The sequence below is a fragment of the Scleropages formosus genome, chromosome 14 (assembly GCF_900964775.1).
Source record: "Scleropages formosus chromosome 14, fSclFor1.1, whole genome shotgun sequence".
In the NCBI taxonomy this organism is placed as follows: Eukaryota; Metazoa; Chordata; class Actinopteri; order Osteoglossiformes; family Osteoglossidae; genus Scleropages; species Scleropages formosus.
Genome location: NC_041819.1, coordinates 12,976,642 through 12,990,175, shown reverse-complemented (window position 1 = coordinate 12,990,175; position 13,534 = coordinate 12,976,642). Strand labels below are relative to the sequence as shown.

Here is a 13,534-nt window from a genome sequence, read left to right as displayed (position 1 = left end):
TGTGACTAATCCTGTTTACCGCCTCCCTTCCCCCCCAGGGGACTGGCAACTCACCTCTGCATCCCTGAGGGGTGGGAGGTTCTAGAACAGGGTCATGCTGGGGAGAAGTAAAGAAAAACAGAATTAACGGTGGCCATGTGTTATACGTGCTACCCTCAGAATTTCAATAGGAAGGGAAATGCATTTGTAACGCATCTAATTGAAATCATTGATCCACTCTGTCCATTAAAATACACAAAAACAGCAATCATGGTACAATTCATAAAATATTATTACTAGTTAGTTAAAACTATGTGTCACATGACACAAAGGTAAACGTCTGAAATCCACTTTGATAATGTAACCACATTTTTACCTTAGTTTCAACACAATAAAATGACCCAACATCCAACTGTCCAGCTGTAGACTAGAATACGGCTCATTATGTGACAAGTTTCACTAACTCAACCTCAGAAGTTTGAGCTTTGATCTGAACTTCTGATCAATTTCTACATTTACAGATATTAGTATTCTTTCTCTGAACAACAGAATTTCATTAAATTGTAGCTTATTTTAGCAGCATTAATACTAATAATGATAGGACGTGTCATTACATATAACATGATTAAGAAACAATAATTGGGTAACATTTATAAATGAAGCAAGCTGTCATTGTTGAGAATGGAAATAAAAATTGTAGAATGTGAGTTAGATGACTTTGGAGTTAGATAGTGAGAAAAAAAAAAAAAAACAGAGATGATGCACGCACAGTCAAAATGTTTGTTTGGTGTCAGTTAAAGGTATCAGGTGAAAGATTCAACAATACGGCACTACTGAGAAGGGAGATGAGGTTAATTGAAATAGTACGCAATATTAAACATTTAAGGGCAACAAGGGAGCAACTCCATGACCTCCATTCAAACTGTCCCCTGTCGAAAGGGACAGAAGTCATACTATCAGCTCTTTTTGTTCTTGCCCTCATTGATTCAAGCCACAGCTGTATCTCTTTCTTTCTTTAAACAAAAACATATAACATTGTCTGAATCGCTTGTTCCATACAGGGTCACGGGGAGCCAGAGCCTAACCTGGCAACAGGTTGACATTGGCATAAGGCTGGAGGGGGAGGGGACACACCCAGGACGGGACGCCAGTCCGTCGCAAGGCACCCCAAGCGGGACTTGAACCCCAAACCCACCACAGAGCAGGACCTGGTTCAACCCACTGCGCCACCGCACCCCCCACCAAAAACATCTAGAGGTACCCAATAACAAGTAACATTGACACTTTCACCTGTACTTACCGATTTTTTTTTTAACTGTACTGTTGAGTAGCTTTTTGTTAATACATATTTTTTTTGTGTAAATCTGTTGCGTTTATGTTGCCCACTTTTCCTTACTTTTGATTCTTTGTTAACTTTCTCTCCTTAAAACTGATCAACCGAGTATTACTGCAAAAAATTATGTTTTCTGTTGAGTTTCATTACCTATTTACTACATTTTCACTACGTAAGTCACCTGCCTGTCACAACCACTTTTAAGGTGAAATATTAAACATGTGTCTTTACATTTTCTTCTCCTATTTCCTAAAGGATTTGAACCCTTTTGAAAAATGTACAAATAAGTTTAACACTTTAGGAATATTATCTGTTTATTGTGAGAACTGAACTGCATAACAGTTTAACAGGTCAGTCATTTTTGAAATGAGTTATTTGGTGAGTGAGTGACTGAGTTGGTGAGTATTTTATTCCTTTAAGTGCATGAACCAACAACAACTTTTTTGGGATTTTTTTGCTCTGGAGCTGGATGCTCCACTTGCCCATTTTGTGACTGTGGGCATCTGTGGCTACCCTGTGATGGACTGGCATCCCATCTAGGGTGCACCCCCTTGCTTTGCTCCCATTGATTCCAGTATAGCCTCTGGAACACTGTCAGCCAGATAAGGACAAGCAGTTATAACAGTGAGTGAGTGAGCGAGTGCCCATAAACATTTACCATGAGCTAAATGTGTGAAAAGAAGTATAAAAATTATACAGGTTGAAGTTGTAAATATCCATTCCTTTTATCTCACTGTACTGTAAATGTTACAATGGTATTGCCTAGTCTTTGCACTACTGTATTGTATTGACCTGTATTATCATGCCCTGCACTCCTCTCTTCTTTCATTTCTCTGTTTGTTTTTTGTTTGTTATTTCTCCCCCATGTTGAATTATTTTAGTTTACTCATAAGCTGTGATGAGGGGGTGCGGTGGCGCCATGGTTTGCACCAGGTTCTGCTCTCTGGTGGGTCTGGGGTTTGAGTCCCGCTTGGGGTGCCTTGCAACGGACTGGCGTCCCGTCCTGGGTGTGTCCCCTCCCCCTCCAGCTTTTTGCCCTGTGTTGCCGGTTTAGGCTCCGGCTCCCCGCGACCCCGTATGGGACAAGCGGTTCAGGAAGTGTGTGTGTGTGTAATCAGTGATGAGTGAACTTATTTTGAGTTGGCTTTGAAAGTGAACATCTCATTTTAGAGCTAAGGTCTGGAAAGTTGGGAAATATTTTTTTCTGTGTTAATTATGTACATTTCCGTTTCCGTGAACCATTTTGCTTGCTTGCACAGAGGCAGAGTATGACACCCCTCACACTGCAGATGCGTGCACCTCTGCAAATCAGCTCTTATGTGTCTCGGGAGACTTTCTCAGCAGTAAGCTCATCCAGTCGAACTGTCGGTGTTGCTTTTCTTTTCTTATATAATGTGTATGTAAATCTGCTCCCTGTTCACACCCTCCTGTGTTTTGTGTCATTACTGTGTTGTGCTTTGCTGTAACACTTAGGGGTAAGCGTTATTCACTTAAATTTTCTTTTGTTCAAGGAAATTTTTTGGAGAGTACTTTAACTTACTATTTTTGAAAGTAAGAGTATTTTTACCTGAGTACTACTCATCTCTGCCTACATGTCTTGTCTTTATACTCGGCAATTGGCTGGTGCCCTGGTACCCTGCTTCGTACCCTGTGGTTTCAGGACACATGCACATACGCACAGAGTCAGCCTTCATCTTGTAACACCTGCTGCCCTAGGGCGCCCTCTTGAGTAGGAGCAGGAACTGAACTATTAGTTGTTATTTCTATGTTAGAATTGTGCCCACCATCGACGGGAATGTGAGTGTTGGTACTGGAGTGGGCACCAGTCCAGCACTACTGAGATTGGCTTGTGGCTGTGAGCTTGCTGGAGGAATGCAGTTCTCTGAACTGAAAGGGCACTACTACTATTTATTCTTCCTGGCTCTCTTCCCTTGCTGCCTTGTGTTTCAAAAAACTATGGATTATGGAAATCACACCTGTGCTTTCATTCTCCCCTTTATCACTATATGTTACTATAAAAAAATGTGGTAAATGCAATACAACACCTAATGAAAATATACACCATTTTCCCATAGAGTTGGTATATTATGTAATACATCAATTTTTCCCCAGTTATGTGGTAATTTCTCTTCTGCAGTGGGTATTTTATTCCCCCCCCCCCCCCCCCCACTATGTTTCACTGCAGACACTATGCTTCTTCATTAAGAAAAAGAGCTACTGTATATACTTCCTTTTAAACTAACAGAACCAATCACAAGTCTCAGTAAATAGGGTAAATATAATTTCACAAGAGAAATGGAATATTCATTACTATTATTATTCATTCTTTCAGTTGGTGCTTTTCTCTACAGCCACTTAGAAAATTAGGCTACTTACACTGATTTCACCATTTATACAGCTGGGTAATTTTTACTGGAATTTTTCAGGTTACTTTTATTAACCTTTTGGAGGTTTTATTAACTGCAGCATACATATGGCAAAAAACAAAGTAACTGTAAATTAACATTTCTATAGAATTTGAACAAATTGAGACACACTGACAGCATTAAAATCTTACATCACGTTTATGAAGATCAATGTAGAGTGTGGAACTTGTTACCACAACTGCAGTGTTTCTTTCGCTATTAATGCAATTACACGTAGAAAGTGTCATTCCATCTTCTCGCACCCTCTCAGTCCTTTGTGGTTTGTGATTTCTTGCACCATACTTTGTGTAGGTCTATGTGTGCCCTCTTATGGGGACTTCAGAAATAACACCAATTTCTATAACTGGGTTTGCTTTACTCAGAAAAATGGACAGTGTGACAGCAATTACCTGACAACAAATTTATTATTTACCAAGTGGACAAGTCACACTACATGAGTGCACATCACAAGAGCTTTCCAAAAGACATTAAAACAGAAATACGTAAGGAACGCAAATATTATATACTACAAACTTCACTTGCATAAAGAGCATACTTCATTCCTGAAAAACCAGGCTGTTTTCAGATATCAATCTGTTAGTTATAGCGACCTTGTACAAAGAAAACTAAAATTGCTGTGTATTTTTGTTTTTATTTCACGATTACATGGCAAAGAAATCAATTCAATAAATACATGTAAAGTAACACTAAATATACTTACTGCACAGTACTAAAGTGTTCGTAGACATTTAAGATGTCATAGCTGTACAGATTTAGACTACAATTAAAACACGATCGAAAGAAAGTTGCAGGGATTAAAATGCCACCAGGTAGTTGCGTGCCTTTGTCAGGCGCTTGATGCGGCTCTGCAAAGAAGCCCTCTTGCTCCCAATATCGTTGTCCTCCTTCAGCAAGTAATCCACACTCTCTTTCTCCTGCAGCATCTGCAACATCTCCCTGCGGAGCTCTAGAGCTGACTCCTGCAGAATCTGGTAGCGTATAACTAACGGGATCTGATCGCCCAGACGCTGGCTGGCAATCTGGACAAGGGTTGAGAGAACATACACAGTCATTCAACATGAAGCTAATTACTGTTTTCTTCTGTTGGACATTCATTCTCAAAATTCAGTTTTACTGGTTTCCACATAAATGGAAGCTAAGGAATTAAGCGAAGACAACCTCTAAGATTGAACCTCCAATATTCAGAGAAAATTCAGATTGTTACAGTAACCTTATACACTTGTACCTCGATTTACAATCAGGACCGGAAGTCTTTTTTACTCAAAAGATTTGTAAGCAACTCTCTCCCAGTCTATATAAGCTCAATAATACATCTTATTCCATTTTTTCCACCATTTAGATTAGCAAATTTCAAAAAAAAAAAAAAATCAGATAAAGATAAAATTAAAAACTATAAGCCAAGGTGTATTAACACAAAATTTTACCAATTTATACATTTTTGAAACTCGCATAATAATAAAGATCTCTCTACATTTTCACGAGTCATAAACTCCTATTCTGTGAACTGTTCCGTTTAATACATATGAGACAGTGTTGTGAGAATGAAACAGTGGATCAAGAAAGGTGAGTGAATTGCAGAATGTATAAAATGTCATGTTTCCCGGTGCCATGGAGGACATAAGAAAACTGAAATGAGGAAGCAAAGAATTTATTACATAAACATATTTGAGAGCATCTATCATTGACAGTTTGCAATCAAAAAGTTTCTATTTATAGTTTCTCTTTTCTCTCTATGTTTTGCTGCCCACCAAAAACATAAGTATGGAAATACTGGTAATTTTTCAACTCGTCAACTGAGGTTTCTTTTTTTTTTTTTTTTTTTTAAATAGAACACTGAAGAAAATGCAAAGAAAAATAAACTAAGGAATCTTCATATCTGCGAAAACCAGTAACGCAGATGCTCCTCACATGAGGTACAAGTGTATATTCAACACGAGAATAATCAAATGTGTGTTTTTTAGAAAAATGTGTACTGTGTGGACTGTTTTTGATAACCTTAATTTGCCTGACAACCAACGGCTATGAGCATTAGATCCATACTTCATACATTGTGTTCAGTTCCTGTACTTGAGAATCAGAGCTTCATTATTCACTACTGAGCAAAAAGCTCTTCTCAAAAAGATTAAAATGTACAGTGTAAACTGTTTCTGTTCGGTGTCATATGAAATGTAAAAACACCTGCAACACTCACTCGATAGTACGACTTGAGATGCATCATCATCTCCTGCAGTGTCGCATGGCTGTCAGTAGTGTAAATCGTGCTCCTCCTCAAGGTGGGAACATTATTCTCGTCATCCTCCTCCTTGACGTCCCTCAGGGATTGGCTGTATATACTGTCCTGAGTGTACACGATTAGCTCCATCTTGAACTGTGTCCTCAGCATGGATTCTGCTGTGGACTCCATGCTGTGCTTGATGGCTTCAATCTTAGTCTGAACATAAAAAGCCAGAGATGTAGCTGAACTATTTGGTACATGAACCTTGTAATAATACAAATATTTCAACTGCGCTATTAAGATTCTTTGTACCATAGGTTCTAAAAAAAGTGCATATGAGAAATAATCCTTTAACCATATTACTTTAATCATTTTACTATTAAGAATGGGATACCTTGGCTGTCTTGAAAAGGTTGGGGTATCCAATCAAATCCTGCTGAGCAAGGTGTAGGAATGCTTTCTTTACAATATCTGTAAAAACCAAGAACAACAGTAATTGTGACACACTGATTTATTTTTTGTACACTAAACTTTAACTGCTGTGTATAGTGTTACAATGACTTAATTTGTACATGCTTGTAAAAATCTTTTTCTTTTTTACCTGTAACAACTTTGAGCTTCTTCACAGATGGCTCCTCAAGTTGCCTGATCTGATCCTTCACCAGCACCTCGAAGGTCTTGTAATTGATGAAACCAGGAAGTTCTCTACCCCGGTACTTAACTTCATAATTGTACACTTCACTCTCAACCGTCTTGTTGACTGTAAGAGATTTTTTTTTAATTATTGTATCTGTGATCTGTTTCTTAAGCTTCCATTAATTTTACTAAAAAAACTCAAACACTTGTGTTCTATAATTTTGTATAGAGAATTTTTTTACTGTCTAAACTCTGGTCTTCAGGACTTTAGTACTCCAAGAAAGAGTCACGTGATGACATTTTTTGAAAATGGTTGGAGTGACTTGGTGTAGAAATGCTCATTGGTGCTCAGCAACATTACAGTGGGTCCCCTAGCTATGAACTTAATTGGGACAGAGACTTCATTCATTACTCAAAATGTTTGTTAGTTGAATGTGACACAGACTGGGCCAGGGGCTTCTCATTAATTCATTAATTGAAGGAAATCCAGTAGCATAGTGGTTAGAACTACTGCCGTTTGATCCCCACTTCTGGCTGTAGTACCACTGAGCAAGGTACTTACCCTGAATTGCGCCAGTAAAATTACCCAGCCGTGTAAGTAAGTAATTGTAACCTTTATACCGTAAGTTGCTTTGGAGAAAAGCATCAGCTAAATAAATAAATGTAATTCTGTCATTTTTTTCTATCCCAATTCTACTGTATATGCAACTACCCATGTAATGTGTATCAGCAAAAATGTTGATGTTGGATAAACTGACTGTACTTCAATCATGCCTCTCACTGTCAGTGAAACAAACTTCTGTTTATTTTGAATAATAAGTTGCTTTAGTGGAAAGAGCTAAATGAATAAATGTAATGCAAATTTCAGGAACATAACAGCTCCATGTTTTGGATGGGAACAGAGCAGTAGATTCTCTCTCCCTCTCTCACTGAGCAGTTAATAGAGATTAGACTGGCAGAAAGCCCCTCCTTCTGATGAATCAGGGTGCATCAGGCATGCACTGCACATCCTCAGTCCCCTGGCTGGGTGTTTACCACCCATCCAGTGGTGTTATTGATTGAGGTTTTTGATGTACTCACATTTCTCTCCTGCACGATCCAAGTGGTTCTTCCACCTTCCAAATTCATCTCTCAATGTGGCGAACAGATTAAGCTTTTCTCCATTCTTCAGCTCTTCTCCAGTGATCAGACTGATAATATCTTGTGTGAATTCTGTTACTTTCTGTTTAAAGTTAGAGAACAGAAGCACAGGCACTGTTTTCTTTCATGTGACTCTTCTTTCAAGGGTTGACTGCTGCAAAATTGAAAGCACTGGAATATGTGAGGTCATTATGTGACTAGTATGTATCTGTGGGCCAGACTAGTTGTATTTATATTTCGTCAGCTTTGAAAATGACTGCAATAAACACAAAACAACGACTGCTAAGATATGTATCGGACTGTGGTATAGTGCAAAACAAAGCTAATCAAATAACAGGTAAATAGCCTACGTGTACTTAGCAATACAATATATCACTTGGTAAATGCCTATATAAATAAAGTGAATGGTAGGAGAGGGCTTGTGAACCTAGTCAATGACTGCCCAATAATAAAAAGAAGAACTGAGAATTGACTCTGCATTTTTGGAGTGGCAGGGTGGCTTTACTGTGAAAGAACAGTTACGGGATTAATTTTCCTGAAGTTTTCAATTTTTTGGATTCTCCAGTCATGCCTTTTCAGCTATTGTACTACACTTTACTTTATTGTAGTTTTAGCAGTTTTATTTTAGTTTGATTATAGTCAAATCAAGCCTAGATGTTCACCCACTGCACATACAGTTAAAAATGTATAGTGTAATAGATGGAGAAATAGGTTGTTTTGTCCCAGCCTCAAATAAACAAGAAAACAAACAAATAAACGACCAGGTCTGATGCCTTCATACAATACATTTGTATTGTAATAATGTTCATTCAGCTGTTCCAAAAGTCTTTAAGAAAAGTGGCTGAAGAAAGTGATGAGCTTACTTCCACTTACAAAAAATTACAAACATTTACACTTAGAAACATTTGACTACAGCAATTTGGTCATCTTTTTGGAACTTCATAAATAATGTTACATAACAATGTCTACGCTTTTTTTTTTAAGAAATTCTGTTAAAATGTTTCTGTATATGGTTTCTAAAACAAGAAAATGTAAGAATAAGTAAGATGCTCTACATTATGAAAAAGGGCATTTAGATGTTAACCAATTAAAAGCTTTTCTAACCAATTAATTTCCAGTAACACCAAAACAAATACGCCGCTTCATTCAGGAGGTCAAATACTCACATCAATCAAGAAGACTATCTTCTCTGCTCTTTCTGTGGGAGGTCCATTTCCATACTTCTCCAGCTCGGCATATGCATCAGCAAGTTTTGCCTCAATCTGCTCTTCCAAGTGAGGCAGAGATCGCTAAACAGAGCAGACATGATGCACCTCAGTTTATTAATAACTATACCAACAGCAGTTGAACAACATGAAAAAAATTAAAACTTGCACAAGGTTTCAATGAGTAAACTTCACTGAAACACAGGTAAACATAATACTTATGATGTACATTAATACGCAAAAAATGGTGGAAAGACTGTCTTTGGGGATGAAACTGCTGTATCTATCATTAAGATAGAAGGAAAACTGTATTCACCTCAATATGATTCACCAGCTCCAGGGTCAGTTTCTCTGCCAGGTTGGGAATGGTGGCATAGCCTTCATATAGAAGGGTGCTGCAGAAAATATCAACAAAGCACCAGTTCGTAACTAATACAGGTTAACAATTCATAAACTATGCAAGGTTCACTAAATAACTCTCGCCATACAGTCCGCACTGCATAAACGTGTATATTGTAAAGGACTGAAAAGGGTGTGATGTACGTAATTCTTGTTTATGAAAAACTACAATACACAAACAGAAATTTAACCTGAAGTGGGCGTGGTCTTGGAAGAAGGCTTTTTCTCTTTCAGTGGCCTCACTGAGAGACACCCTGTCCATGATCTCTTGTTGTCCCCTGCACTTGACAATCATGTAGCCCTTTTTCAGGTTGATCACCTCATTGTGAGCAATCTCCACCACTGTCTCCTCTGTGCCTTTATCCACCAAGTCTGGCTTCGTCAGAATACCTGTGAATGATGGATAAATATGCTTGAAATCAATGTTTGAAAAATACACAAACACAACAGAAATATATAGAGCTCCATCTACTGAAAAAACAAGCACTGTCTCTACTACCAAGAGTCCTCTCGCCATCAGGGTCCACTTCTTGTGCCATCTTTAGAGCTTCCGTTGTGGCTATATCAACGTTGCATGGCACCACAACAAGATTTATTGTCTCTTGTTTTGTGATGAACTTTTTAATCAGTCTTTTGATCTGAAACAAAAAAATGTCATATGCAATGTAGTAACTGTTCACCACACTAGTGTAATTTATTTTATCTCAGCATTCTGTTTCTCTATTTAGTATGTCAATAGTAGTCATCTCCAGGTGGCTCCGTCGAAAAGTTTATGAGGCTGTGGCAGTAAGAGGCCCAAGTTACATCCCCATCTGCCTGATTGATGTCCATAGCTTGAAAGTACATGTTAAGGAGGAACAAACACCAGGTGAGGCTGATTTAATCAATTAACATGTATAAAAAGAAACAATAAAAATTAAGAAGTTGGGAGTAGGAAGTGTGAATATTAGTGTAGAGGTTTTGCACTGCTGTTTTTGAGTCTGATTTGACTTGTAAAGCAGATAAAAAGTTGGATTTTATAGGTCTCAGATTATTTTATAGAACGTTGAATATAGAGCATTTATCATTATGTTTTACTCGCTTACTGCCTGGGACCTGGTGTGGACCTGTGTCATAATGGCACACATTGCATAAAAGCTTCCTACTAAAAACTGTAAAAAGAAACTGAGCAACCAGATCAAAGAATCCACATACACACACACACACACAGCCTGAAGCTGCTTGTCCCAAGTGGGGCTGCAACAAGCCTGAGCCTAGCCCAGCAGCGCAGGGCAGGGGAGGGGACACACCCAGGATGGGACACCAGTCCATCTCAGGGCACCCCAAGCAGGACTCAAACCCCAGACCCACTACACAGCAGACACAGGCCAAGCCTCCCGCAGCACTGCACCCCCCCATAAGGATACAGACCTGTTCTCCAATGTTTTCAGGTTGACCCTTTACAGCAACTCTAGCAATTCCTGGGAGGTCAATGAGGGTGAGGTCAGGGATATCTGGTGAGAAGATCTCTAGACTTATAAGGTCATCGCTGATTCCCACACCTATACCTGCCATTTCGTCTTGGGCTGGGGGAATAGAGAAGAAGTGGAGAAAGGTATTGATCATGCAGTTCTGACTTTAAGTCCTAGCAATTACTGTACAATATTTTTGATACTGTAAGCCAAATTACTCAAATGTATTGTAATGATCTGTGCTACAGAGGGGTCCTTCCTTTGAGTAGGAACAGATATGTAGATAGTTGACTGTGCAGTATAAGTTTAAGCAAATTTATTACTTTGACCTTTGCTTTTTTAAGATTTATATTGCAATAACAAATATCATTATCAACAACTTAGTATTTCTGCCTTGCCCTCAGAGCATTAACAATGAATATGGTAAGGGGGCAAAGGAAACTCAACCTTCTCGAATCAGTCTGCCGACTTCAGAAGGATCATCAATCTCCTTGGTTATGTCTTGGTAGCTGATTTTTCCATGCCATTCCTGTTTGTCCTTTAGTCTCTTCATTTTCAGTTCCAGGGGGCATCGTGTCACAATCCCTTATATTAAATAAAATTGAATGGGTTTCATTATTAAGAGACATCAATTTTTTTCAACAGGTTCCATAATTTAATTGTCCTGGCAATAAGTGATAAAAGGTCTTCATAGTAAAAGTGTGCTCAAAAATATTTAACGCTTTTAACGTTAAAGCTTTTCCTTTTTACCCACTAAAAGCAAGTTCTGTGCAAGAGGTCTGAGAAGTGCATCACATACTGTGCAGTATAGGCACAATGGGAGATCATGGAAAATCTACACCTACAAAGAGGAGACAATATGTACAGCGTCCCTGTCCAGGAAACGCAGTGGCCGTGTGTCAATACAGTTCGAGACTCACCGCTGCCCCGGGGCAAAGCCACCCCAGACAGAGCCTCCAGCACAGAGCTCTTCCCAGAACTCTGGTCTCCAATTACAGCGATGGCCGGCAGCGCCAGGTCCTTCTCCACTCCCAGGGAGCGCAGGGAGTCAATGAGGTCAATGCACGGGCGCACCTTCTCCTCGAAGTGCTGGTTCAGGGTACTGCTTACATCCTTTGGTGCGTCACACACACCTGTAAGGAGGAAATTTGAAAATAATAATGCGTCTTGTTCATGGAATCAGACTGCAGCACAATGCAAGTGGATACCATGCAATCCAAAGAATTATCTTAATGGAATCATGATGGAGACTAGGCACTTGACTTGCTCCTCCTATTATTTTTTTATATGTAGAGCCCGTAATAAATTAGATGAGATACATACCCTTCGAACACCCTTCAGATTCCTCAGGCTCCATGTTGTTGGGTAGGTTTGAGAGAAAGAGAAAGAAAACGCTCAAGTTGTGTTAATGCGCTGCCTTCCCGAGCCGCACTGTACTGTACTGTACTGTACTCTGGACCGGTGCAGTGGTGTACCGTGTGTGTAGTGAACAGAGTAGCTCACAGAAAACCCCGCTCAGGGAAAACGAAACTCGTGTCCAAGTTTAGCTTTCGTTTCTCTCAGCGCTCCTCGAGAAACCGGTTTTTGGCCGTTTCCGCACGACGTGTTGGGCGGTTTAAGTGCCGCTGGTACAAAAAAATAACACAACGAGAAGGAAGTGGGCGGGTTTCGTACTGCAAGAGGCATCGCCTTCCTAGCAACCACACGACGACACCAGGAAGGAAGTTAAAAAAAAAATACATACCATTCCGTAGTGTAACTTTAACTTAAGGACACTTATTTGTAAATCTGTTTAAAACCAGGTTACAGTTTTGTCAAACTTTTCCCTGGCAATTAACACGAATGATTCTTTGATTCAGAGTCAGACGTCGCTGGGTTACAAGTTTTTCCTTCTTCTTCATGTTGAAACAGTAAAATGTAAGCGCCAAGCCCAGAAATAATTTGAAAGGAATCTACGCAAGAATCTGCACAGCGGCAAACTCTTAAGTTACAAGGTTATCATGGTATAAAAATGCATATTACCATATTCTGTTGAGATGTGCATTGAAATCATTAACTTATTTGCATTTTACTGTGCATAATGAATGATCACCTGGTCAGCAATGTCATCAGGCTGATCTCTCAAAGGTACTCTGGTAATCCCAGGTAGATCAATCAACGTGATGTCACAGACTTCAGGGGCCATGATCTCTAGATCGATCAGTTCATCACCGATTCCCGCACCTTTTCCTTCCAGCTCAGCTTGGGCTAGAAAACACTTCACATATTCAGCTGAAGACTTTCTTTGACACACCTAGCAGTTTCTTACCCATTCGTACAACTGGATGATTTTAGTGGAGCAATTCAAGGTAAGCACCTTGCTCAAGAGTATGACACCAGTAAGTGAGATTTGAACCTGGAACCTTTTGATCCAAAGGCAGCAAGTGTAATCACTATGCTATCAGCTGCACCTGTGTTTTTCAAACACTGTAGCAAGTGTACTGTAAAAAAAATGAAAACTACTAAAGTTTTTTTTTTCTGTACCTGACCATTGTTATATACATTGCATTTAAAATTTCAACAGCCTTCTGTGAACAAATTTCATCTATATTTCTTTTCAGTACAATGTATGTAAATTGTCTATTTTCCAAATTATTCTTCACATAAAGTTAATGTAAAAGGCAGATCTGAAATGTTATATGTAGATAAGCATGGATAGCCTGGAGTCATTCAGGGCTCGTACATGCAAAAAAATATACGAAGAGTTGAAA

The 13,534-nt window shown here is 39.1% G+C and overlaps 1 protein-coding gene across 1 annotated transcript; it reads right to left on the bottom strand.

Annotated features, from left to right (window-relative positions):
• Positions 1-4,131: 4,131 nt before the first annotated feature.
• On the bottom strand, positions 4,132-12,404 carry LOC108920094 (interferon-induced GTP-binding protein Mx3-like). Its single transcript, XM_018728598.2, has 13 exons — positions 12,108-12,404; positions 11,705-11,917; positions 11,232-11,369; positions 10,744-10,898; positions 9,833-9,971; positions 9,525-9,723; positions 9,251-9,329; positions 8,896-9,018; positions 7,670-7,811; positions 6,555-6,713; positions 6,348-6,424; positions 5,930-6,169; positions 4,132-4,757 (listed from the first exon to the last, which is right to left on the bottom strand). The coding sequence occupies exons 1-13, from the start codon at positions 12,139-12,141 to the stop codon at positions 4,533-4,535; spliced, it is 1,923 nt and encodes a 640-aa protein (XP_018584114.2). The 5' UTR covers positions 12,142-12,404; the 3' UTR covers positions 4,132-4,532.
• Positions 12,405-13,534: the final 1,130 nt, after the last annotated feature.

Excerpts from the sequence above, each read along its gene's own strand:
- LOC108920094 (XM_018728598.2), bottom strand. The coding sequence starts at position 12,141 with ATGGAGCCTGAGGAATCTGAAGGGTGTTCGAAGG. Across the intron at positions 7,812-8,895 it reads AGATAGTCTTCTTGATTGAT|AAAGTAACAGAATTCACACA; the intron begins GTGAGTATTTGA and ends AACTTTAAACAG. Across the intron at positions 6,425-6,554 it reads GAAGCTCAAAGTTGTTACAG|ATATTGTAAAGAAAGCATTC; the intron begins GTAAAAAAGAAA and ends TGGTTTTTACAG.